This window comes from Nicotiana tomentosiformis, chromosome 7 (genome assembly GCF_000390325.3).
Source record: "Nicotiana tomentosiformis chromosome 7, ASM39032v3, whole genome shotgun sequence".
NCBI classification, from domain to species: domain Eukaryota; kingdom Viridiplantae; phylum Streptophyta; class Magnoliopsida; order Solanales; family Solanaceae; genus Nicotiana; species Nicotiana tomentosiformis.
In genome coordinates, this window is record NC_090818.1 from 18,247,886 (window position 1) to 18,275,294 (window position 27,409).

General features: G+C 35.5%; 4 protein-coding genes across 4 annotated transcripts; 1 reads left to right on the forward strand and 3 right to left on the reverse strand.

Annotated features, from left to right (window-relative positions):
* Positions 1 to 4,273: 4,273 nt before the first annotated feature.
* Positions 4,274 to 6,924, reverse strand: LOC104096802 (pentatricopeptide repeat-containing protein At1g71460, chloroplastic). Its single transcript, XM_033656290.2, has one exon. The coding sequence runs from the start codon at positions 6,825 to 6,827 to the stop codon at positions 4,797 to 4,799; it is 2,031 nt and encodes a 676-aa protein (XP_033512181.1). The 5' UTR covers positions 6,828 to 6,924; the 3' UTR covers positions 4,274 to 4,796.
* A 415-nt stretch (positions 6,925 to 7,339) lies between these two features.
* Positions 7,340 to 16,350, reverse strand: LOC104096801 (peroxisome biogenesis protein 22). Its single transcript, XM_009603231.4, has 8 exons — positions 16,051 to 16,350; positions 13,677 to 13,913; positions 13,545 to 13,592; positions 12,496 to 12,552; positions 12,318 to 12,419; positions 11,167 to 11,232; positions 9,283 to 9,384; positions 7,340 to 7,702 (listed from the first exon to the last, which is right to left on the reverse strand). The coding sequence occupies exons 1-8, from the start codon at positions 16,135 to 16,137 to the stop codon at positions 7,598 to 7,600; spliced, it is 804 nt and encodes a 267-aa protein (XP_009601526.1). The 5' UTR covers positions 16,138 to 16,350; the 3' UTR covers positions 7,340 to 7,597.
* A 1,026-nt stretch (positions 16,351 to 17,376) lies between these two features.
* Positions 17,377 to 19,169, reverse strand: LOC104096800 (cyclin-U1-1). Its single transcript, XM_009603230.4, has 2 exons — positions 18,690 to 19,169; positions 17,377 to 17,838 (listed from the first exon to the last, which is right to left on the reverse strand). Exons 1-2 carry the CDS (start codon positions 19,115 to 19,117, stop codon positions 17,559 to 17,561), a joined length of 708 nt encoding a protein of 235 aa, XP_009601525.1. The 5' UTR covers positions 19,118 to 19,169; the 3' UTR covers positions 17,377 to 17,558.
* Positions 19,170 to 25,930: 6,761 nt separating this feature from the next.
* LOC117276888 (uncharacterized) lies at positions 25,931 to 26,353 on the forward strand. The gene has a single exon (XM_033656291.1). It carries the CDS (start codon positions 25,931 to 25,933, stop codon positions 26,351 to 26,353), a length of 423 nt encoding a protein of 140 aa, XP_033512182.1.
* The last annotated feature ends 1,056 nt before the right edge of the window (positions 26,354 to 27,409 follow it).

Genomic DNA, 27,409 nt, shown 5'->3' on the forward strand with positions numbered 1-27,409 from the left:
TACTGTCTTCCCAGCGGCATTCTCTTTTATTTCTGTAATACTCATACGGTACCTTTTTAACTCCCCCCATATGAATAGAATATATCTCGAGTATTATAATGTCATAACTACGAGGCTGAATCCCCCCTTTAGGGAAGTACTAGGATTTAGCGCTACGATGATCTATGTATAGATGTTTTACCTCATTGTCATCTTTTCACATTATCTACGACTCTTACCCGCCTTGCGGTAATCCTTCTACACTAAGGACAACAAAATTCCTTACCCACGAGGGTGACACTTAATGTAACTGGCACACTTAGTCCTTTAAGCTTAACTTTGCTCACATTGCTTCCTTTTAGGAAAGCGTCCTCCTGAATGACCTTTCTCTGAATTCCTCATGAATATTCTTCTGTTGTCCATTCTTTTATCTGCGGAACTAAATCTAAAATTCTCATGATGCCGACTATTATCAAATCACTCAGTTCCTAATTCATGTTTAGTTTATCTTTTTCACCAATCCATACTGGTTTCTATTACTTTGGGGTCTAACTTTTTCTTCTGTTAATCACGTTAGAGTCGCGAACTTATTTCTCGAAATGAGGATGTGACTGTATAGCCTATACTCTCTTGTTGTCTTAAGGACCATCACCTCCCGTCTCCTTTTTTCATTTGACTATAGATTTTGTAACACTCTACTGTTGCCATCCATGTATCACATCTCACTCATAATGCTTCATTATCCCTCTTCGTACTTCCCTGCTAATATTTTTATTTATCACTTTATCCTGAAAACTTTAACAAGACATTCTTTCACTTTTTACCTTCCCTTGCTCTATCTACTGGCTCTTCGGGCTGCCTAACATTCTCCCTCTACTAGGGACGGGAGCCATACTAAGGTAATATTTATCCCTTCAAGGTTTTTAGTTCCTATCTTTGTAGTACTCATATCTAGCTGTACTATTTTAGTGTGCACTATCTGGGTGTCTCACAAGGAGATCTATTAGCACATTTGAAATATCCTTCTGAAATGTCAACTAACGCAAACAATTTATCCACCATTTTAGCTCACTCTAACCCACTCAGATTGGTGTGGCCAATTATACATACCTCTGTTACTGTTAAATGTAACTCAAAATGCTTATATCTCTCTTCCTGAATGGTAAATAAGGATAATCTTTATTAACTGGGTACCTCGTACCCTTCTTCACCTTGCTTCTTTTACTTGTTGCAACTCGTGTTTAACTTTCGATTCCGTTATTCCTTTTTACCGTAAGAGTGGATAAGTATTCTTTCCTAAAAGCTCCTTATCAAGAACCGTATACCTTTTAGTACACGCATGATCTGCTGAAGACCTCTCATTTACTCATCATAAGCAAGATGCAAAATCGAGTTACCTCTAACTCAACACTTCCACAGCTATATCTCTTATCGATCGTCTTTCTGAATGTAGGCATCGTCTTATTACGAATAGAAGTTTGGGATTTAAATTCTTATAAGTGACGATCTAGAGTAAGAGGAAAGAGTGGCAGTCCTAAATGCCATGTAGCCTCCTGCTTATAAGTGTGGTACACAACACACTTATAAAATAAGACTCTACTAGACACGGCTTGTAGACTCCCTAGGACAGAACTGCTCTGATACCACTTTTGTCATGCCCCGAACCTGGGGGCGAGACAAACACCCGGTACCTTACTCAACCGAGTACTAACGTAACGTATCTTTCTTATTACATCATCATATACACGTGACATACGGGGCTAATAGGCCAACATGATCATTTATAAACTCAAAACATAGGCCGACAAGTCCGTACAATCTTTCACGTACACGACATATGTCTACAAGCCTTTAAGAGTATATAAATATCATAAAGGTCGGGACAGGGCCCCGCCATACTAATCAGTACATGTCCTAATCATACTAACCACATAAGCAACTCCGGAGCAAATGGAGCGCACCAACACCTTCCGCTGAGCTGATAGTCTACTTGGAAGACTCTCGACCTCTCTATCAGGACCTGCGGGCATGAAACGCAGCGTCCACACGCAAAAGGGACGTCAGTACGAATAATGTACCGAGTATGTAAGGCACATAACAGACATGGAAGAATTATAGAGTAAATGACTCAATCTATAAGTCTGGATAACTCTGTAAATCATGAAATAATTATAGTGTCATGCATATGCGTATGAATGTTAAATCGTGCATATGTACATGTTTCATAACATCATCAGGCCTCTGAGGGCATCCCATCATATCATCTCAGCCACTGTGGGCAAAATCATTAACGTATACCAGCTGATCAGGTGGTGGTGCGTATATAACGCCATTACCTTTTCCCATATCCCATATACATATAATATACACGTATATAACGCCATTTGGTCATGTGTCAATGTACATGTATAAATGCATGAAATGCATAAGAAATACGTTAATAAGATTTCTCAGAATGTCATAAAAATAATATGCCCGTCGGATAAACTTTATCAAATACGTATTTTTCTGAGACCCATGAACAAAAGCTATAATAATAATTAAGAGATAATAATATTTTTTTTCATATGGGAAAACCATTGTGTTAGTGTTGTTAAGCCTTGCTGCTCAAATATTTCAATGATAAGAGAATCAATAACAGAATATAAGCGAAGCAAGACGATACATGATGGTACATTCAACCTTTTCTCTACAGCTTTAAAGGCTTTTACAATCATGTATACTTGCATACAGTCTAGCTTACTGGACTCTTTCTATTTCAGCGATAGATTGCTCAATTATGGCTTATATTTATATGTTATCTCTCTTTTTTCCTTGTGCTGTGACTAATTACTAATTCACATGGGGAATCAAGAATATAGACACCCCTAGTATTTCTATAAATAGAGTCATTTATGAAAGTTATGTATTTGCTCGTTTCGCTTGTGTCGTATAGATCATGCCAAAAAGAAAGAAGGGATAGCCTTAACATACCTGGAGTAGGTAAAAAATCCGTATGATATTCTTGGAAAAGGTTGCACCATGCACCGTACTCCCTTAGAATCACAAAATCCCACGTTGCTACTGTGCTAAGAAATCTTATTGTTTGAAGAAATCACGTTGTAGCGTTAGAAGTGAAGAAATCATGTCTGGTTGTAGTGCTTTTTGTAGGAATTTGTAGGAAATTAATAAGAAATCACGTTGGCTAAGGTGCAAAGGTTCACGTCTGTTTGTGTTATAGTGAAAGTCTTAAGTGTTGTGTTGAAAGTCTTAGATTTGAAGATGTTAGAGATGATTAATCAACAATGACTAAGAGTAAGGTATTTTGTATTTGTTTGCCACCTAATCAATCAATGACTAAGAGTCATTTGATTAAGAGTGGCTTGCTGCCACGTTTTTGAGTTTAGTCAAAACTCCAATTACTCCGCTACTTAATTATTAATTAACTAGGTAATGTCTTATTTTCCAATAATAACCAATTACCCATATAATTAAGAATTATTTCCATTTACTTAAAATACTTCTCACTTTTCACATACCTTATACACCTTACTATCATGGTCATGTGGTACCTTATATGACACTAGTCCATAAATACCGAGTATTTTAGCTCGGACCGTATTTTATCCCAACATGCCAAACTTGGACAAAAATTCACTTTTTTTGACTTGCTTCCCCTCTCACTTTCACGAATTTACTCATCATTTGTTTGAAATAGCATAATGCTTATAATCTCAAAATAATCCCATTTCCGAACTTTCGTCGATTAACTTTTGACGAAACTTTAACATACGAAAATACGTGATGTAACAAAATCAAAAGGAGAAAAACCGAACCATACCGAATTTAATTAGGTACGGTATTGGTATAGCATTTTAAGAAACCAAATATCGAAAATATCGAACCGAAATGTCTAAAGGCCGTACCGTATTGACCGACGAACACCCCTACTAGCACAGTTCTTCACCCACCTTAGGGTGTTGGGTGTGACCTTCTACTTCATTTTATTTTTCATTTTTCCTGTAAAATTATTCTTTTTATTTTTAATAGGTATATCATTTTGAGATTTAATTGAATTCTCTTATATTTTTAGTCATCTTGGCACTATTGTTGAAAATTAAAAGGAGTAATTTAGTAATCTCTAGAGTTTTGCTCCATCTAGAAGAAAAACCGTAGTACTTTCACATTGTTTGACCGAAAAATTAATAGTAAAAATAAAAGTTACGCATATTGAAATTTCTCGCGCTATGACACAAATGAGCACACAAAAATGAGGATAGATGAACAATTGTGCATGAATAAAATGATAGAGATGTCGCCGCTAGTTTGATGAATGACATTGTGGATTTCAAACATTATACAACCTGCTATTTTCACAGCAAAATTAAGCGAATATGATCATGGTGCTGTCTGATTTTTCTAAGCTTGCTTCTCTTGACCTTAAGCCGTCACTCACTAAGTGGCTTAAAGTTTAGAAGCTGACAGTAGATTTACAAATACAGAGTTTTATACAACAAAGCTTATGCTAGAATTGCTAGAATGGCGCTATGGAAGGGTATGACCAGCACCATTTGAATCTGCATTAACATCTTCCACTAGATACATATCAAAGTAATCACTGCCATGAGAAGTGGCACATTCCCAAACACAGCATCTCATTTCAAAGGTCCTTTCTCATGCTCCTTATGTGAAACCTTTCAGTTTGAGGAACTATTAGTCTTCCCACCAATGTTGATTGAAAGAGAACAGCAGAATCTACTGCAGGCCAATGGTTTGTGTCTACTTTATGCATAACCACGTCTCATCAACATGCAATAAAGACAATTTTCCCCTCTAACTCATGTCAAGGATTGCTTGAGAAGCACAAACTTTTCAGCCTCCTCAATGCGACCAACATGATGCAGAAGGTTAATAATGCTAGTATAATGGTCTTCAGATGCCTTTATCTTATATTTTCGTGTCATCATAGTGAAGAATTGACATCCCTCATCAGCAAATCCAGCTTGCTCACAAATAGAGAAAACAACTTTAAAAGTAAAATGGTTTGGGTTAAACCCCTTCAATATCATCTGCTTAAACACGCTTATTGCTTCTCCATATTGGCCATTCAATCCATAAGCTTCAATAATAGCAGTCCAAGTCATAGATCCTTTGACAGCTATCGCATAAAAGGAAATCCTCGATTTATCAATTGCACCACAACCCCCATACATCTTCACAAGTTCTGCAGAAACAAAAGGTACAGATGCTATATCTTTCTTCAGAATTTGACCATGTACTTCTCTCCCAAGTTTCAAAAGTCTTAATTTTCCACAAACACTTAAAACCCTTCCCATTGCAACAGAGTCTGCCCGGTGCTTTGACAACTGCATTGACCGAAAAACAGCAAGTGCTTCCTCCAGACACCCAGAGTCAATATATGAATCCATCATGGCTGTCCATGATATAACATTCCTCTTCTCCATGCTCGCAAAAACTCTAGATGAATATTGAAGCAAACCACACTTTGAGTACATCATCATTAGGGAAGTAGCTACAGATGCATTAGGCAAAAAACCATTTTTCACTGCATAAGCATGAATCTCTTTCCCTTGCTTTAATACTTTCAGTTTCCCACAAACAGGGAGGACGGTGGCGACAGTTACAAGATCAGGCTTAAAACCTTCTTGTTGCATCCACACAACTGATCTCAACGCCTGCTCGAGTCTCCCGTTTAAGATGTAACCCGAGATTAGAGCAGTCCAAGAAATTGCATTCCTCTCTTTTGACCCATAAAACACCTTTCTTCCTGATACTATATCTCCGCACTTGGAATACATATCAACTAAGGCAGATTGAATGAACAACTGCTTAGAGTATTCCTTTGTCTTGATCACATAAGCATGTACCTCTTGGCCAAGTTTTCTTGCCCATACTTCTCCAATAACCGGAAGAATAGTTGTTAGAATAACAGAATTCACCTCTAGCCCTTCCTTTATCATCGATCTTGTATACTCCAATGCCTCCCTTTGCAGCCTATTATGAGCAAAACCAGCTATCATCGCACCCCACATAACTACATCCCTCTCCTCAACCTCCTCAAACATGCGATGAGCAAGCCTAACCTTGCCACACTTGAAATACATGTCAATCAAACTAGTCCTAATTATGTCACTTCCTAAAAAACCATTCTTGATCAAAATTCCATGAGTTTTCAAACCTTGAAAAAGCGCACTAGCACCAGCAAAACTCTTGATCAAACAAGAGAAACTATACACATTCAACTCCACTCCCGATACCCGCATATCCGAAAATGTACCCAGGACATCACGATAGTTACGTCCACCCAATACCACATTGCCCCTAAGCAATGCATTCCACGGGTACACACTTCTAACAGGCATTTCATCAAACACCTTTTTCGCATCTTCAACACACCCACAAGCTGTATACATGTGGACAATCTTAGTTTGTAGAAACTCATTATTTCCGAGGCCATTAATTCTTATATGGGTATGCACAATTTTAGCAGCACTTAAGGATTTCAAACGAACACAAGCAGCTATAAGGGAAGCAAATGTGGTGGGATTTACGGGAATACCACGATGGTCTAAATAGTCAAGAATGGTAAGTGCTTCTTTGAGCTTGTTTTGGTGGGCAAATCTTTGAATGTCTTTGTAAATGGCATGTGGGTTCTTTGTGTGGACTGATAATAAGTTGGGCAAATTGCTGTGTTTTGGGTATTTGTTGGGCAAATGTTGTTCTTTTAAGTGACGAGAGAATCGTAGATTGTTTACATTATTTGTACGAAAAGAGCGAGGGTCTTGGGAATTTGGAGGATGTTTTAGGTTGGTTTTTGAGGGGAGCGGAATAAGGTTGCAGCTGGTCATCGATTCAGTGAACAGAGTGAATTCAGTTGGTCGTTTGGAACTGAAGATAAGATTTTTCCAATTTATAGTGGCTAAAATAAAATAAATACCTGAATGTTTTTGGCGCTAGTGGTACATACAAAATTGCAAATGCTACTATCCGACGCCAGGTAACCGCATTATGCTTGTACCATTTAGCCTTCAATGCTTTCTAGCTGATCAATTCTTTTTACACGAAATAACAATCGAACTATTTCTTTATGTCAGCTTTGTTAATTGCATTATTCAACTAAATACATTTTTTCTTCAGTTAATTTAAACATACAGATTTGGCTCCTGAATCTAACGGAACTAAAATACTATACTGGAATCATTTTTTAGAAGTGAGAATTTAAAAAGAAAAACATTAAAGTTGTAGGGGTGGACCTACGATCTCCAAATAATTTGGATAGATAGCAACGTAGGCGCGAGTTCGGGACTTTGTAGAGTAAGCGAAAACAAATACTAGTACATTATAATGGCACTCACGTCTATGCTTGAAAAAAGAGGAGATATTGATACACAGCAAATTGATGGATTTGTTCAGACAATACCAGTGTTACAAATAGTGCCCTTTAACCTCAAACTATGAAGCTGTAGGTACCAAGAAAAACAATTAAAAATGAGAAGTCAAACATATGGAAATTTCTCACATGCCGAAGAGAGTTAAGAGGAGAAGAAAAGGAAAAAGAAAAAGAAAAAGAAAAAAAACTAAAATAAACGAAATTTGCTAGAGCTCTTGTTGGTTGCATCTAAACAGTTCCAAAGAACTGCTCCAATGATGTTGAGTTGAAGACATTGATTGCTGTTCTTTCTGGCTTGGTAGCTGAAACGTGTAGCTGATATTTGATGAATCTCTGCAACCAGTAAAGAATTAAACATCATTAGGTAGAACAAAACAGAAGATACATTGGATCACAAACGCGCTTTGTAAAGAAGCAAGACAAGTAACTTCGTACACGAATGTGGCATTCACATTGTCACAAAATAGTTTGTAAGCCGTCGAGACGGAAAATATCAATATGTTTCAACTCTAAGCAGCTTATCTGCCCCACCAATGCATTAGCAATGGTACCATGGAACGCTGTAAGACTAAACAAATTGCTTCTGCTCCACCAACACCAGCTTTATTTTTAATACATCCAAAATAAAACCATGTTTCTCCCAACCTAAAATATTGATTATGGATGCATGCCTTACACATGCACACTTGATATCAATGATCTTACATGTATAAAAGTGCCATTATTTGCATAAGAAGTTTCGGGTAGTAGGTAAGGGGAAGAAAATGGAAAATTGAGTCTTCAAATATTTCACGTTGAGGAACCAATCTTAACATTTCTGTCTGCGCACACATGCTGGTCAGCATGCACTCCCGTAAATGAAGATACTCAAATGCAAAAACCACTACTCTATCCCTCTCATCTAGTCCCAATATCTCCTTCATTATGGTCTCCTCATTTACGATGAGCAACAACTATCACTTTAATCTCAAACTAGATAGGATCGACTATACAAATCCTCTACATTCATTCCATTCTTTTTTTATAACCGTGGTGTCCGAGCAAACTTGTGCACACCTCGACTAATTCCATGGGATACCTGTCGTCTCTACCATTAACAGATACCAGGTAACTCTAACCACCAAGGCTTGGACAAATGGGAAGAAATCACCTAGTGTTTTTTGCCTCCGCTGGGATTTGGACCTGAGACTTCTCACCCACTGAATTGACCACTAGGCCATACCCTTGGGTGCCTATATTCATTTCATTCTAGTTGGACCATTCATCCAATACTCAATAATTATCTTCCAAGAAATATTAGAGGTTCTCTAAATCTTACACTTATCCTTGCATTGACATTTTATTTGATCTCAAATTAGTAGGATCGGCTATAGATCCCTGCATCCATTCCATAACATTTGAACTATTTCATTCCGGTACTCAATAATTATCCATTAAAACAAATTAGAGGTTCTTAAAAAAAGAGATTCTCGAAATTTTATACTTATCCCGCACTGACATATTTCATTTACAACCAGCATGGTGCACAAATTATAGCTAATGGATAACCTCTGCAATTGCAATATGAATTGAATCCAAATTGCTAGCAAACTGCGTCTTTAACAGAAGGTATGGAAGGATAAGGAAAATTTAAAGATTAATTTGAGCAATAGTAGAAAGAGATTGCAAAAATTAATTAGAGCAGTAGTAGAATAGTAGAAAGAGATTGCAAAATTAATTAGAGCAGTAGTAGAATGATACCATTACAAACAGAGAAGCGGAGAAGAAGAAACACATAACAGATCAATGGTTGGATTTATCATCTGATCTATTTACACTTTTCAGCTGATTAATTACTTTTATTGAAAGAACAAACAATTAACATGATGATGAGCTCATTGATCAAGTTCTTAGTCAAAGGAAATGAAGAGTACCGCTAGCTGAAAAGTGATTTCCGGATTTGTATCTATGTGCCAATCAGGTTCTAGTTGTCGAACAAAGGATGTGCGTCCAATCTCAGTGCTACAAAATAGAACCTGCATTTCCAGTCTTATCAGTAACATACGATGCATAAAACTAGACAAAAAAATTATGAGGACAAAAATAAGTCTACTTTGACCAAGAACTTGATGGACATCAATTAGAAGATACAACAACAACAACCCAGTAAAATTCCACTGTCTGGGGAGGGTGGTGTGTACGCAGACCTTACCCCTACCCCAAAGGAGCAGAGAGGCTGTTTCCGAAAGACCCTCGGCTATCAATTAGAAGATAGAGATTTGTAAAATGGAAAGCATCACAGGAAATCAGAATTTCCCTCGCAATCTACATTTTTCAAATGGAAAAAAGAAATCTTTTTTGAAATGGAATTTCCCTCGCAATTTACATTCTTGATGTGACATCCTGCCGACTTACTTTTGCACCTCTTCACATTTCAAACCAATATCTTTAACTCTTCTATGTCAAACTTGACATGATAATCAATTAGAACATTTATTCTTAATCTGCATCACACTAGGTCATTACTGGGGAGATGAAGGGCAGTTCAACAGAAAAAAAAAAAATAAAAAAAATAAAAATCACTGAAGGTAGTCTATACAGAAGTTAAAAAAAAGGGTAGTCTATACAAAAGCCAACTTGACATGGAACTAAAACAAACAGTAGAAGGCACAAACAGAGGCACTAGCTGTGAATGAAGACTGATAGACGTGAAGGCACTTAGCTCTCCCCTTCCCCACACCAAAAAAAAAAAAAAAGAAAAAAGGCAAAATCTGAGCTTCTTTTAACTATTAATATGGTGAAAATTGTGAGACTTCCTTTTCTTTTGCTTCCTCCTAGCTGCAAACCAACATATTCACATGAGTAATGGTACGTACCTGCCAACTAAGGATGTCCAATGAACTCTGTTGACAATCATTTATTAGGTTATGGCGCCTTAACTTTTGCGTTAGAAGTTACTATGGCATCTGAGCCAATAGCCATCAATTACTATTCAGATGATTCAATTTGCAAATATTCAATCCTCACTCACACATAGACGGACACATTTTCTTCTTAGTAATCAATTCTACATATTCCCTTGCATTTAAAATGTAGTATCTGCAAACTCGGTGGATAATGGACCCATCCATCTATCCATCTCCACTTAAATACCTGCCATATGTCTACAGTAGGTTTTGAACTCGTGACCTGCACCTAACCCACACATCATACGCTGCGCTCGTATCACTAGACCAAAGCCCTATGGGCCATCTGGAGGGTATTTCAATTTCATGTTAATTCATATTCTTCTTGCACTTACTCTGTAAAGTTTAACTCACACTAGTCCACTAAAAAGTTTTAAGAGAAACACCACATAAGTTGAATGTGTGACTTACCATCATCAACATTTTTTAAGAGAATTCATTTATATTCATGGGATTCTGTTATTCTTTCTTTCTTTTTGTTTTCATTTTTCATTTTTTTGGGTGGATCATAAAGGGATTTCATCATTCTTGGATTTCAGGTAACATGTCTGCCTAGCTAGAAAAAGATCCCTCAGATGAAAAAGGAAAAGAGAACAGGAAAAATAGATTGCGACCAGCCAAACAAAACTGGAAAAAAGTTCACCTATCCACACCATAGATGAAACTTCGATGAGCTCAGGTTATTAGAGAAAGAACATACATTCACAAGCAACTATGCATCCCTAAATGTGCAGCAAACAGTTGGAAAAGGGAACAAGTCGATCTTTTCTCGTAAGAGAAACCGAAAGGTTAACAATGTATCAACACGGTTTGCTTCTTCTTACAGATGGTTAAAAGCTATTTAGCTGCTACCTTGTCTTTGACCAGGCCGCCAGATGTAAATACTCCAGCATTCTCTAAAGCTAGGAGGACTTTTCTCTGCACATATAAGCTCATACCATGAATATGTATAGAAATAAACAATGTAAATGTTGATAGACATGCAGATTCATCATACACAGCATTTACACATTCTGAAATAATGCCCACATGTTTAAGAATTTGTGGCTGCTAAAAATGACAAGGTGGCTAGCAAGCATAGTGCAAGATATACAACCCAACATGAATTTAAGCTTTTGCTTGAGGAAATCCTAAAAAAGGAACATAAATCTTAAAATTCTAGTTTGAGGATTCATGCAAGTTCAACAAAGCAAAATACTGAAAGTCACAACGTACTGTACCTGCTAATTGGAAAAACTTAAGTTGTGCATCCCCACATTAGAGTTTGAGTTCTGGTTCTCCTTTTAGGATTTCTCTAAGTCTCACTCTTAAGAATTTGGTCCATGTTTTTGTAAGGTTTTCTACTTTTTGGGTATACTTATTGTATACGGGCTTGTTTTCGCCCTTATTAATGAACTTTATTACCTTATCAAAAAAAAAAAAAAAAATTGGTCCATGTTCCAAACTCCGAGCAGACATAGAAAAGTTGCATGACCAGGAATTTGCAAATGAGAAATCCCAAAAGGAAAGCCAAATACAATGCCATCTCAGAATCAATTGGCTCTGACTCAAATCTTGCACGGTGCTTCATGGTAGGCACTTAGGCAAGAACAAAATGGTCTCGAGTTTGAGCTCTAGAAAAGAAATTTATGAAAATTAACAAAGACCAATAAGTGAAGTCTTTGCCACTATAAAGGCACGGCAGGATGATTCTAGGTTGATCTATACCATTGTCGAACTGTAGTCTTTTTTATCTTGCTGAAAGAAACTAATTGCATCTCTTCAGATTTTCAATTTAGGATGACTTTAGAGAGCTAATTTGTTCTGTGCAGAAAGCTAATGAATCATGCCCACAAAAGTTGGTACCCCCCCAAACCCATTTCTTCTGAAAAAAGGACATAAAATGGCATCTCTAATCTCTCCATAATATTATTCGCTCTGAAACAGGCAACCAGGATATAATAAGGGTTTACATCAGTAACAATCAGAAATTAACAAATATAATATATAGAGTGAGCACTTACTTCACTTTCATCATCAAGAACTCTTTCCATGAGATAAAGGTCACAAAATTTGGTGATTTCGAGTAACACTTCGAGCACAGAGGATCGTACAGTAGCTTGTTGCTGTCAAGACATAGTATAAACAACGTCAACAGCATCTATACACCGGTCCATAATCAATACCTGAAGTAATAATTACCTGAAGCTCCTCTGGGTTAGTTTCCTCCAAGATCACTCCAAGCAACCTACATGTCACCTGTAATTAAAAACCATATCCAAATCACGTGTCTTATTGGTGCTGCCATCTAGAAAGCCATTAGAATCCACCATTACCAAACAAATTATTAAGAAAGATTCTTATCTACTTAAGCCTGAAGAGAACTCCTGGATTGATTCTTTCTCCAAAAATTAGGTCGCATAATATATGGTTCTCTTCAAATTGAAGTACAGACCAATCCTACCACATACTTCAAGATGTAACAGGAGCAGATTCGCTAATTATATAAGCATTCTTATCAATGTACCTATAAGGGTACAAAAAGATAAAGGATGACACAGAACAGTCCATAACCCTTCCCCCAACTTCCAAGAATCTGGGTTGTCATGGGGGAAAAACTTTAATTAATTCGGCAATTCAACAACATTTCAGAATTCCGCTACTACAGCCTTGAAGACTCCTGTTAAGTCCCACTGGACTTCCTCTCCTTGGAACCTCAGAGACTGTTGGAATGTCATCTCCTCCTGGCATAAATTTTACAGATGCTCGAAAGCGAAGTCTCCGAATTTTTCCAGCATCACATGTGTCCCCAAAAATTGACCCTGCTCCCTTCCTCTACCTTGAGAGTGGTGTCACCTCTAAGTTCTTCCCACCCGTTCGAAATGTTTCTCTACAGGCCGCACCCGAAAGGGGGTGTGATGTTTTTAGTCCTCTAGCCGTTCCTCCTCCACAATCCCATATTTCTTTGCTATTATTTTAGAATGTGCTCCTCAATCCCGACTCTCTCTTTAATCAATATTATGTATGTTACATAAAAAATCTGTCATCACCAATCCATCATAAGCAAGCAAAACCTGGATTTCCAATAGAGTAATGTATTCTCACCTGTATGCTAGCTGAAAGGGCTGGATGCATTAAATAATTTCGAATACATTTTTCTATTTATTTGCGGATACAAAAGAAGGAATGCAATATGAGGTACTCAATCCAATCACTTAATACATAACAATAGAAGAAATGAAGAAATATACCTTCCTCCCTTCACTCAACCTTTGCCTAACTATCTGCCCAAGTGTTGGCTGCAAAAAGACTAGGAAAAGTCAGTTATACACCAATTACAATTGGTTAATACTGCGGCATTGTGGAGAACAGTTGCTATCTACCTTTACTGGCTGAAAGAACTCATCAATAACATTTTGAGCATTTGAATCCTCAGAAGAAGGGGTAACTCCTGAAGTTGCTACATTTGCACTTGAATGATTTCTTACACCAGAACTACTAGACGTAGCAGCTTGTCGCTTTGGAAACCTCCTTTGTGGTCCACTAGGTGATCTCCACAGTCTCCAGGTGAAAACTACTGCAAATGCAAGACCTGCTATAGCCCCTACGGATCTTGAATCCTGCATTTACCAAATAGCTCTTACCATCATATTACAGAAAAAAGCAGTACAACATTTTGATAGATCCTTCATGTGATGAAGGAACAGACCAACCTATTCAAAATGCTAGGAGAAGAGTATATTAAATGTTATACAGCAACTTATATCCAGAAAGTCTTTATTTGCAAAAAATTAGGGAAATAACAGATTATTGGATTGTGGAGAACACAAATTGCTAAGTTAACACCCACAGCCTTCCCCAGCTCTGCAAGTGGTGTGAATGATTTGGCCACCCACACTTTAGAAGTGTTGCCTTTCTGCATCCTATGTTACATGCACTGCCTTCGAGAATGCTGCAAGATGTATGAACGATTTGGCGAGTCACACTTTAAAAAGTGTAGCTTAGAGTTAAAACTCTTCATGCCATTTGATTTGTAACTTGCTTAATTGACCCTTCAATATCTATCATTTTTATTTCATTTAATGATGATGTTCAATCTGAGAATTGCAAAAGAATGCACTTAACAGGGAAACCACGACCCAAAAGAAAAAGGACAATTGAAACGGTCCAGGAAAAAAGAAACTCTGGAAAGATAAATAGGGGGCTATCCACATTGGCCCAAACCAAAATTTCATAATATTATTGCAGAACTGAAGTTCTATACTTTTGCAATTGAAAATGGAAAATAAAATTCAATTGAACATACTAGAGAGTCCTCGTTGAGTGGCATCATTCTCTGGGTTACCTCAGGATATGGTAATTAAATAGATAACGGAAACAAGAAGTTATTTGCAATCTGATGAACAAACAAAGCTACAATAAGTGTCATAGTCAAGAAAATAGTTGGTAATCATAACTTCACCCAATCTCTTAATCTGTGAGACTAAAACCAGAAACCAGCAATGTTATCGGATAAGCCCGTGTTTCTCCGTTTTTTCTTTTCCTCCTTTTTTTATAACCGGGAAATTCCCAAGGGCCAGTGACACACGATTAGAAACCCGAGTCTCTCAACTTTTTCCCCTCACTTGTTTTTCTCCTCCACCCTCAGCTTCGGCAGCTTAAACTGCCTTTAGCAGCTACTAGAATCGTAATCTTTGCATCCAAATCAGCCTGGCCAGCATCAAGGTCATTGTGGAAGGTTAATTAAATTGCCAGAACGCAAGTAGCGGAGAGGTTATGCATAGGGATATAATGAGGTCATGAAGATAAAGAAAGAACGGATTTGGCATTTGAAAGAACTGCTTAAAAAACGTGTGAAGATGAACAAGAAATAGTACTGTAGAGAACAACGTGAGACAAGAACTGGAAGAAGAGAAGACAATGGAAAGACCAATAGTTGGGGAGAAAAAAACACAAAATTAAAGAAAAACAAACACCCATCAAATAATGAAATGCATTTTATTTTTAAGAAAAAAATGGGAGAAACTCTATTGGAACTGTAAGTCTGTAACCAGAAATCACAACTTAGCAGTAAGAATAGAAAGCAATATTAGTATCAAGAATAGGGAGCAACTTTTCACTAGACAAGCTTAATCAATTTAGAAACTTGGGGACTACATTTAACCAAGATTTTTTCTTTTGTTAACTAGAAATCTCCACAGGCCACTAGCGTACGGTATGAAATAATGAGCCTGCTCCTCTACCCTTCTCCGCTTAACTACCAACCCTTTGGCTCCTAAACTCAATGAACAGGTCGCTTTCCAAATCTACATCAGTCTAAGCTTGAAATGACAAACGACCTTATCGCAATTATATAGTAACTTAATATTACTCCTATAACATTTGAGCTACTATTGTTAGAGATATTTGATCATAATCATCTCTTCATCACTTCAAAATTAACCCTTCGTAATCTGAATTCCCCAATTCAAGCGTCTATTAACTCATAGAATAAGACAGGCACTCCTCACGTTGGTCGTACATACTAAGTAGTACTTCTCATCCAAAAGAGACAAAACTACCTTAAGCAAAACAGAACTTCAGTGACCTAACTAGCACACTCCAGATAGAATTTCTAAAATTTATAGAAATCGAAGATAAATAACTGGATTTCAAGCATATTAAAACCTTACTTTTTATCAATTAAAATTATTCAATGCTTAATTCACAAGCAAAACATATTAAAATTGGAGAGAGAGAAAGAGAAAGAGGAAGAACCAGAGAGTGGAGGAGATTAGAAATCTTGACGGTCAAGAAAGCGCCGAATCGCTTGATGAGCTGAAGGAAATCGTCTTTATCAGCCATGTTATTTTGTACTAGTAATTATTATTATATCAATTCAGCAAATTTGGTTCTTCGTCGTCGTCGGGTTGAGCTTTCCGATGATAGATAAATCAAGCTTTCAGCTTTTCCGGTGGTCTCCACCGTGACTTAATAGTCCAAGTTTTTGATCGAAATAAAGAGAAAAACGGTGAATATGAAATTTCCAGGTAAAATAAAAAGAAAAAAAAACACAACCTTCGAGGAGAATGGGGATAGCATATTCTCCTTTTTAGTTTCTTTTTATTTTTCTGGCAATTAAAGAAAAATTGATAAGTATGAACTAAAACATAGGTAGTATCTTATTTTCTTGAAATAAATGAGTCACTATTTTATTTAGTATTTGAAGTTGAGCAAATTTTTTAATCAAATAGTATTACTTTGTGTCTAGGAAAGGAGTTTTATTTTTATCCGTGCCCCTTAATAAAGTTTCAGTTTAAAGTTTAAATCATAGTTAAAAGTTGAAAATAAGTTTGAACTTTTTTCTAGAAATTTCTGGATTTATGGAGTCCACTTATTTCATACAAGAGCTATGTTAATTGCAAGGCAAAATTGGAGATGATTTACTAAGGATAACAACAATACGAATGAACCAAAAGTGTATTATAAAACAAAACTGAGCAATTTCGAATAGTATATAAGCAACTTGATCCTTTACTCTATTTTCATTTTGATAACAATTAAGTAATTGATAAAGTACCTTCTTATATACTCTTAACTCTACATTATACGGCACTATTACTATTTAAGAGGTATATTTTTAATACAATATTGTTCAAGTTAATTTGAGTGTACCTCAATTATTTTACTGTATATACTACTTTTTCACTTGAATAAATACAGAATAAGTGGACAAATATAATAACACCATTACTAAAATCAGCTACTTCAAAAAAAAGTAAACACAAAATAAGGCTGTTTGGCTAGTGTAGTCTCCTTTAGTTAATTAACCATAAAAAATATTGATAATTAAATCAAACAGGCCATTAACATATTGAACCTTAATCCTTGCAACTAATTAGTAACCAAGCTGTTAATTTGTAAACTCTTATTCAACTCTTGCAATTATTACCCCAATCTAACTAGTATTCGAACAATATATGTTTTTAACACAGATTAAATGAAAAACAAAACACAATGGTATGATCCTTTTTTTTTTTTTTTTTTTTGTGAACTTGTATGTGCGATGGTATAAATCACTAAATTGTGTTATGGTACAATAGGTTTCTCCTAATGCACAAAAACTCATATCAGTAACAAGATAAGTTACACGGATATATGAAGGTTGAAACAAAAGCAGAGTTACATTGTCCGAAATGGGGTTGGATTGAATTTCGGGTGTGACATTCTTCCTTTTTTTCTGAACCATGTTAGAATTTCTTTAACTTCATCACAGATTCAAGTAGTCAATCTGGGATTTGGGATGGTGAAGAAATGTTAGTATCTTCAACTGAAATTTCAGTTGCATCATCAACATTAGTGCTACTAACTGAAACTGGCCTTTCAATCTTGAGGTTTGGTCCATTGCTCAACATTTCCTTCTCCAAATACTGGCAATAACTTTCGAAAACTCGCGAACTCACATTAACTCCAAAATCTAGCAAGAAAAGAAGTTCCAATTCTAGCCTGTTCAATTCTTCATTGGTTACTCCTCCAACCCGGGCATAGAATGCGTTGTTGTAGTGTCTGATGTACATTTCAACAATAAAGATATCAGGAAATAATTAATAAGCTTTTCAATACCGGCAGACTTTCCCTTTTTAGTTTGTCTAAAAAAGAATGATTAATTTTTATATTTAAAAGCATTTTAACTTTTTTAGGTTATAACTTTCAAAAGTCTTTCTATATTTCTTAAACTTCATGTCCAGTCAAACAACATCACATAAAATAGGTCGGATGGAGTAAGCATCATTTTGCACTCTTAATCATAAGTTTACCTATTGTTTCTGAAAAGGAAGATCAAGCCCTCTTGTCACTCCACTTCCACACATAGACACACTATATTTAAGATGTGCTATGCATATCTGTTACATTCCACTACCTAAAAAGACAACTAGTTACTGAGATTTTGATATAATTTACCTGGTTCTCCAATGTATTGCTGCCTCCACTAACACTACTCTAGGAAACATAAGTTAATAATTAAGTACTCTACTACTCTATTTTATTATTTGTATGGACATTAAATTCAAGATTTTAAAATAACTTGTATAAAAAATGCAAAAATAATGATTGCAAGGTAGGTTGCTATTGAACTATTACAATGAAGTTTAACGTCTAAATAATCTAATGAACATGAATTTTTGAAAGTTGCAAAATCGTACAAAATGAAAGGAAGTAAAAAATAACTTAAATCCAAATTAGAACGAATTCAATATTATAAATAGAAACTTGTTACATCATCAACATAAATTAAACCTTTTATAGTATATACTTAAACTACTTATTTTAAATTACCAATTAGCACGTTAAAGTGTCGTAACTGTGTAAATATATCTGACATTGAATATTTATTATTGAGAGGAAAGAACACTTACGCATCGTCGAGCATTTTGGAAGCAACCATGACACAGGTGACAAGCAGCCTATGAACATTGAGAGAAACGAGAAGAGAATCAGGATACTTATGCCCCAATCTGTCAATATACACATACCCAACCACAAAACAAGACGGGCTGCAATTCGTGTATTTGTATAACCTCTCCAAATACTTCGGTATACTTATACTCGGCGCTCTCACTCCGTGAAATGCGTTAAAGTTCTTTCCCAGTACCGGGCCGCCTTCGCCGCCGTTGCTGGTGAGTCCATTATCGTGGTGGTCGAGCATTAGCTGGTCATTTCGTGCCACCAGCTTTTCGAGAACGTAGGATAGGATGGTTAGCACCCTGGGAGTGGTTGTGTCGATGGCGGTGCTCGGCGGCTCTGGCCGGCGGTGGAACTCGTCGCTGCCGCCCTCGTCTAGCATCTAAACCGCGTACTGTTTCATGAGGAAATTTCATGACTGCGGCTTTGGTTGTTTAATTGGATAGAATTCGATCCCGCGTTATCTCGTTGAGTTGTTTTCCATCGTGGGGTGTTGGACACGTGTCACTGAATAAGACAATACTTAGGTTGTGTATCATTCATTAGTAAATGCACCTCAAAATGAAAACAAAACTAGAAGATATACAAGTAGTCGTGGATATGGTTGTCATAGAATCTCGGGTTTCAGACTTGCAGTAACTTTTTTATTACAATTTCTCATTTAAGTTCTAATGTGGTAAAATTTATCCTCTAATATCCTCTTCTGGAGTTGACGATGATTAGAGAGAGAGAGAGAAGCAGATTAACCAAGTTGTAATTACAAAGAGCTTAAACTGAGACGTACTACATGCTGCTTAATCTAATTTACTATTTTCCTTTTAAATATATAAAACTAAAAGTTTCAAATACTTCACGAACGACAAACAAATAAAAGGCAGAGATTATAAGTAAGAGAATTGAGTATATTTAGTGGGCGTTTGGACATAAGAATTGTAAAATTCCAAAAAAAAAGTGAAAAAAAAATTTCACGTGAAAATGATATTTGAAAATTAGAGTTGTGTTTGGACATGAATATAATTTTGGGTTATTTTTAAAGTTTTGTGAGTAATCTGTGTAAAATTTTTGAAAAACAGGTTTTTGGAGATTTTCAAAATTTTGAATTTCAAAATATATTTTCAAGTGAAAATTGAAAATTTTATGAACAAACGCTGATTTCGTAAAAAAGTAAAAATTTTTTGAAAAAAAAGAAAAAACTTTCTTATGTCCATACGGGCTCTTGATGAAGAGACCAACAAAGAAAATTTTACGAATAATTTTTCTAAACAAATTGTATGAAGCAAAACAGCCATTTCAATTCATGAGTTCAACTATGCTAAAAGAGGCCCTAGATCAAAAGTTTTTCCTTTAACCAGTAACCAGTAATGGGGTGGGTTCAACGATTTGTCTTATCTCAAATGTTTTCATTATCGTCTCCTTTGTTTTTACGTTTAGCTATTACACCATGTTGAAGTTTAATAACTATATCATGATGAAACTTATGTTGTCTCCCACCTCAAAATTGAAAGGGGCCGGGCCGTAATGATTAATTATTGTACAAGGGTATTTTGAGCTATGAAATGAAATAATCTAAGGTAGATGAGGAGTATTCGTTTACACTTTATAGAAATTGATATCCTTGTGAATACAAAACACTAATTAAAAGATTAGCATTGTAGAATTTTCGCAAGTTTGTTATTAGTATTCCTACAAAGACCAATTAGACTAAAAAGAAACTACAACAACATCATACAGTATAACCTCACATAATCATTGAGTAATTCCTACTTTATCGTGCACAAATTCAAGTTAGAGCGTAAGATAGATTTTGTGCAAGTGCTACGAGCCCTTGTCATTATTTGGCCTATTTGGGTATGGGATTGCCTGCTGTCATAAATGAACTTGTATGCTTGGTTTGTGATATTGATGGTTTTAGAGTTTTACTTTCTCTTTGAAAATCGATATATACGTGTATTACCTACAAGTGATGTCAGACTAAATACTTCACTATAGGAATACTATTTGCAACATTAAAAGAAAAACTTTTGGAAAAATGCATAAGTACCCTACACCTATAGTCGGATTTCTAACTATACACTTAAATTTTATGGGAGTTCTATTACCCCCTAAACTATTTTAAAACGGAATAAATTTACCATTAAAATGTCACAACCACATCTATATTGTGTGGTGGAGTACACGCGCCTCAATTTTTGTTACCACTAAAATTTAAAAAAAATTCCAGTTTTGTTGCAATCTTTTCCTTTCTTTCTCTGTTCCTTCTCTCGCCTCCATTATCAACAACCCCAAAAATCACCATTATCATACCTGCTTCATCAGATACAATATTTTTACCTTCTCCAATTTTTTTTTTGACTTTCACCATTTTTATTTTTACCTTGTTAGAACTAAGGATTTACATATTGATTTTGATGATATCAAACCAACATAATGTCACGACCCAAATTCACGTAACCGGCACCCGCCACACTACCCGACCCGAGCGAACCATCCCATATGTCAAGACCAAGTATAATTGTGGAAGCCAATTAAAAATCTTATACATTTTTAAATCAAGTAACAACATAGTTTTCATTTCCAAAATCATACATGAAACTTTTCATAAAAAAAATAATAATAATCAAATTTAATGATTATTCCTTTATGCATGACGTCCACAATCCTAATTTTTACAATCCAACACAACTATCTATGGAGCCTCTAACAGAACCAACACTTGGAGTAATTCCAACAAAGAAAATAAGAATATACATGATAGCTATCACGAAATAAAAGTCGTGCTTCATAATACCTCGGAAAGAGAGTCATCATATCCCTGACCGTATGCCACGTATCATATCTCATTCTGAAACATGTAAAGTAATTAGGACCCTGGAGGGGGCCCCTAAGGGTTGAGTACACCACATTGATACTCAATATATGTCATAGACTCTCTCTAACTTAAGTTCTCGGGACAAACTTTATAAAAATAATGCACCAATATTTGATATAAAACGATAACAAATTTTATCAATTCATGACCCTTGTCATTTTAAATAACAACCAAGTGAAATATAACCCACAATATAAACTTTTAAAATATTTACATCAATCCAAGATTTTGGATAAAATCATACAAAATCATTCTGTTTGTTTTAAGTCATTGAAATCACTTTCGGCTCCTTAGGCCTAAACATCAGAAAATCATCCTTACCTTTTAGTGGGAGTACTATACCATCACCGACATAAGGAGGTCAGCTAGGTTATGTACCTAGCGGTAAGTATCATATACCCTACTTGCTTAGGTCGTCTCATCGTAGTGCCGTACGAATCGACTCAGCCATGCTAATAATAGCACAAAATAGTACTCTCTCGAGGGAGAGCACTCTGCCGTAGTCTATACCACAAAGTGACCATCTACGCCTATACCGGCATATGTAGTTTCATGATAACGAACACAATATATCCGAAGTCAATCTCGGTGAACACAAGTAACTCCCAAAATATTTGATACTTCAAAAATAGATTCATAGCATAGTAGCTTCAAAGGATCTATTTTTATCAACTCATAACATTTATATAAAATCTAAATCATTTGAACAAAAATTAAATAAACAACCTTTTACATGCTAAAGCCTTTAACAATTTAACATAATTTTTAAAAGATATCACAAGTGTTATTCTGTTCGTCAATTTCCAAAAGAAATATTTTCCATGAAAACTTATCTTTAGCACTCAAATATGTATAATCTTGTCAATACATAAGTTTTGATAAAAACTTATAACATTTACCTTGAGTGTCATTTTGCCAACAAGGTTTAAAATAAAATTTTATAAAACGGCATGACACTACATATGCAACATAATATTCTAGTACATGGAGACATCCGTACTTGTTTGTCCCCACAAGCACGGAAGCACATTTGCAAACAACTTAAGTATTAACTTGAAACATGCTTTTAGAGAAAGTCCCTCAAGAAGAGTAAGTTTTAATCAACTTACCTCGCTTTCGCTTTATTAACTCCCATAAGCTTTCAATCATCTTCCATCATTCCGATATTAATTAAAATATCCAAACATCACCAACAAGTCGATATCTACAATTAGATATCCTAATTACATCAAAATATGACCTAAAATATTGATCAATATCCATATATGGCTCATAAGTTGGCTACAAGCCTCCAACAACCCAAATCTCCAAATAGATTTACAAGCTAGACCATTCAACTTCATTCTTATATTTTAATACCCATTCGAAATCATTAATGATACTACATCAATTGTCCAATGCCACCAAGTTACTATTCATCGCCTTTCATAATCAACACTTGCAAAATATACAATTCGGGTGATTACTTAGTTGATCACTTCCAAATTTTGCTAACAAATAACTCCATAGGTTCATTGTATTCATCAATTTTATCGCCAAGATTAATACTCATCTTCTCTCTTATTTTCTCAAAAGTACTATTCATGCCATAAACTAGAGTTTTATAATCCAATCTTTCAACCATTAAAACTTGTAACAAATGCTTCAAATGCTTCTAACTACTCATAATAAACGAGTTTGAAGCATTGAAATTACCTCTAGTAGATAAATCTTAAAAAATCACAACTTTGGCGATTTTAGCGTTCTTGAGGATTTGATGATGAAATCTAGCATTTGGATGCAAGAATGATGTTAGAACTTATGTATATTGAGTAAGAATCAACCCAAAATATCATTAACAACTTACCTTAGTTGGTTGAACTTGATTTGAGCTCAAAATCGCCCCTTCACCTTAAGAACCCTAACCCCCAAATACTCAAAATACTCTCCTCCCCCGACCTTGTATTTATAGGTCCAGATTTCTGGGTTTCGGACGCTGCCTCGGATGCTTCGCATCCCCAGTTCACTCCTCTTTGAAGCTCGGATGCGGACCTGGATGCTATGGCAGCACCTCACTGCCAGTCTTTCTTTCAGACGCGGCCCCGGATGCTTCGCATCCGCAGACTCCTCTGCCAGCCTTTGGTAATTTGGTCATAACTTCTTGTAGGAATGTCCAAATGACAAACAGTTTGAAGCATTAGAAACTAGACTCGAAGATCTTTTATATATATATATATATATAAATATATGTATGTGTGTGTGTGTGTGTGTAGATATGATCGTTGAAAGTTTAGTCTTGTGCGTACTCATTTGGAACTTTAGTCTATCATGTAATTTTCAACCTGACTTGGACTTAGGGCTATCCTTAGATCCCACATCATTTATAATATGCCTCGTACACTTATTATAATATCCAATTAATATCCATCATATTAATAGTTCTCGTCTACATATAAAATAATATAATTAGCGCACATCAACTTTCTTAATAGCACCTAAGTACTTCAAAATTTTTTGAGGTACTGCACATAAGTTTTAATCAAAGAACATTTACTTACGGTAAATTTATCTTTATACATTCTTGTTAATTGAGGAAGGATTTGGACAAAAAGGAAAGAAGATGTATGAAGACGTATAAGGCAACTAAGATTTGTCCAAAATCAAGAAGATCTGAACGTGATAGAAATTCTCTATATCAAAGTCACAAGAGTCAATAAAGGAAAGTTTCGATATATATTTTGCAATTTCTAGAAGCAAGTTTTGGGAAGGAAAGTTTGGATGCATGGAACAACGACAAAGAAAGAGAACTGTTTAAAAAAGAAAACTGAAATTTATCCTAGGTTGATTGCATTGAAGAAGAAGCTAGGCGTATGAAATAAATATATGGATTTTTGTCCATGATACGTACTCTAGCCATCCAAAATTTAAAGTGAGAATCTTCAGACAAGAAAAGTCTATATGGAATTAAGGTATTGATTTACTACACATCCAAGGGAGAAAGTATTTTCTATATTGAAGATCTACTACCTTATGAGAGGAAGATTGGACAGATGATTGGTACTACTCTAAAAAGGGAAGAAGTCCGAAGTGGAAAGAAGATTGGTACTACACTCAAAAAAGGAAAAGAATAAAAAGGAGATTCAAGAAAGATGGTTCAATGCTTAATAAGGAAAAGTACTAAAAGGAGGCTTGGTACTGCTATTAAGGAGGAATATAATCTAGAAAGATTTTTGCTATACAACTGGATGACTTAATATAAGGAAGTGTACAAGACTTATGGAAAGTCAATCAAAAAATTTTGATATGTGCACAAAGAAGGATCTGCAACATTGAGTGTCAATTTCAAAAAGTGGGAATAACTAGTCAAAGTCTAGAGATTAAGGAAAAAAAACATTAATTATGGGAAGACAATCAAAAGGAAAGTGGCTCTACATTAGAAGATAATATGTTGACTCACACAATTTGTGGAAAGAATATATGAAAGAAGATTCCTCAAAATTCCTTAAAGAAGGAAAAGTTATTTTTGACACAAGGTATGGAAATAATCTTCCTGTGAGAATATAGCAGCAACTACAAAGAATTCAAGGAAGAGATTGTCCAGAAATCAAGGAGATTTATATCTCAGAGAAGTACCATATGGAGCAACGGTCAGAGATTCAAGAATTCTATAAAAGGAGCTTTTTGACAATGAAGAACACACCAGCTTCGCAGACAACTTTCCTACTCTTTCTACACCTTAGTCAAACACTATATTCTTAAGTTTACAAGTGTCATAAAAGATAGAAAGAAAGAGAAAATACTGAGAGGTTATGTCATTGTTCGTTTCTTTGGTGAGCGAGTGAAAACCAAAGTGTCGTTATTGGTGAGCAAGTGAAAACCAATCTTATACGTTATTGGTGAGCGTGTCAAAATCAACTCTTGTTCGTTGTTAGTGAGCGAGTGAAAGCCAACCTTATAAATGTTGGTGATGATCGCTGAAAACCACAAAGGATGTACTCAATTCAATTTACAAAAAGCTCTAAACTATAATACTCTTATAATCCAAGAGGACTGGATTAGGATACCACATTGGTTCCAAAGTAGTATAAAAATTTCTGATGTCATTTACTTTATTGCTCTCATATTATATTCTGTGCCTTTACTGTTTATTGTGATTTACACTTGTTTAAATCAAAAGGACTAACAATTTTATGCAGGCTATATTCGTATCAGTCTACTAAGCCTATACCGTAGTCGGCCAATCTTTTAATAGGTGTACAATTCACCCCTCCCCTCTTGTGCTTTCAATTGGTATCATAGTAGGTCTTACATCTTTATTTTTGCTTAACAATAAGTGAGAAAAGATCCATGGCAGGTCATCAAATTACTGAAACCGTACTTCAAGAGGGTTACTCAACAAGAAGGCCATCGTACTTCAATAGTCAATACTATAGCCATTGGAAAAAAAGAATGAAGGTTTATGTTCAATCAATAGATTATCGAGCCTGGCTAGTTATTCAGAATAGACCAAGGCTTATTCCGAACAACAATGATGGAAAGAAGCCTATAAAAGGGGAATCCATATTCAACTACACAAAAGAACAGTTGGATATTATGCAAACAAATGCTAGAGAAATCAACATGCTCTATTGTGCGATCAGTGAAGAAGAATATAAGAAAATATCCACATGTGAGACTGCTAAAGCTATATGGGACAAATTGAAAAATATCCATGGGGACACCATCAAAGTTAAGAAAATTGAATCCAAGTTAACTCTTAAAGAATCTTAAAATGGTGAAGATCGAGAAGACTTGGCCTTGATACCCAGGATGAAAAAAAGAAGAGTGGAAAGAAGCAGAATAGAAAATCTCAATTCATCCAGAATCATCAAAAGAACCACAAGAATGTGGTTCAACAACAAGAGAACATATACTGCCACTAATATGGTAAACCTGGACATATAAAATTAAAATGTCCTAAGTTCAAGAAGAAGAATCATAAAATCTCAACTTGGAGTGACGAGGATGAATCTGAAGAAGAAAATGATCACGAAAGAATGGAGAACCTATGTTTCATGAAAATGGGAGAAATTGACAAGGTATGTTTTACTCCTATTACGTATTGCGATAAATGTGATGAATTGTAGGAAAATATTGAATTGGTTCTCAACGACCTTGAAAAAGTTTTTAATGAATATAATAAGCTGAGAAAAGAGAAGGAAGATTGGGAGATCCAACTTGAAGAATATAACAAGTTGTGAAATAAAAAGAAAGACTAGGATATTCAGCTTGAAGAAAATCTGGTGAATAACAACTTATTTCAAGAAGAGAATTATGAGCTTCGCAAATAAATAATCGACTTTCACAAATCCTCCGGTCACTACTTTGATCGATCAAAGTTGACTCCCAATTTTAACAGCTATAAGTCGACTGAAGAGGGATTTACTAGTAGACATTCTATTTCAAACAGGTTGGCTAAGGGAAGTTTCAAGTCGACTAATAAGGCATCTGTAGGTAAACACTCTTCATCTTATATTACATGCCGGAGACAAAACCGTCGCCGGTGGTTTTGTTACTCTCAAGTTTTAGAGTTGTTAAACCATTATTATCTTCATATTTAATTCAATAGTTGGTAGTTTTTACTGGGTTTTTATTGTTGGTGCAAAATGGGGATGTACAGGTAAAAATAAAAGTGAAGGAAGATAAATATGGTGAGCCGGACTCCATTTTTTCCGGTGAGGAGTTCGCCGAAGTTCTTGTGGGAATCCCTTACAGTGACCGGAAATAGTGAAATGTGTTAGAGATTGTTTTACTAATAAAATATAACTAAATGTAAAGTATCCAATA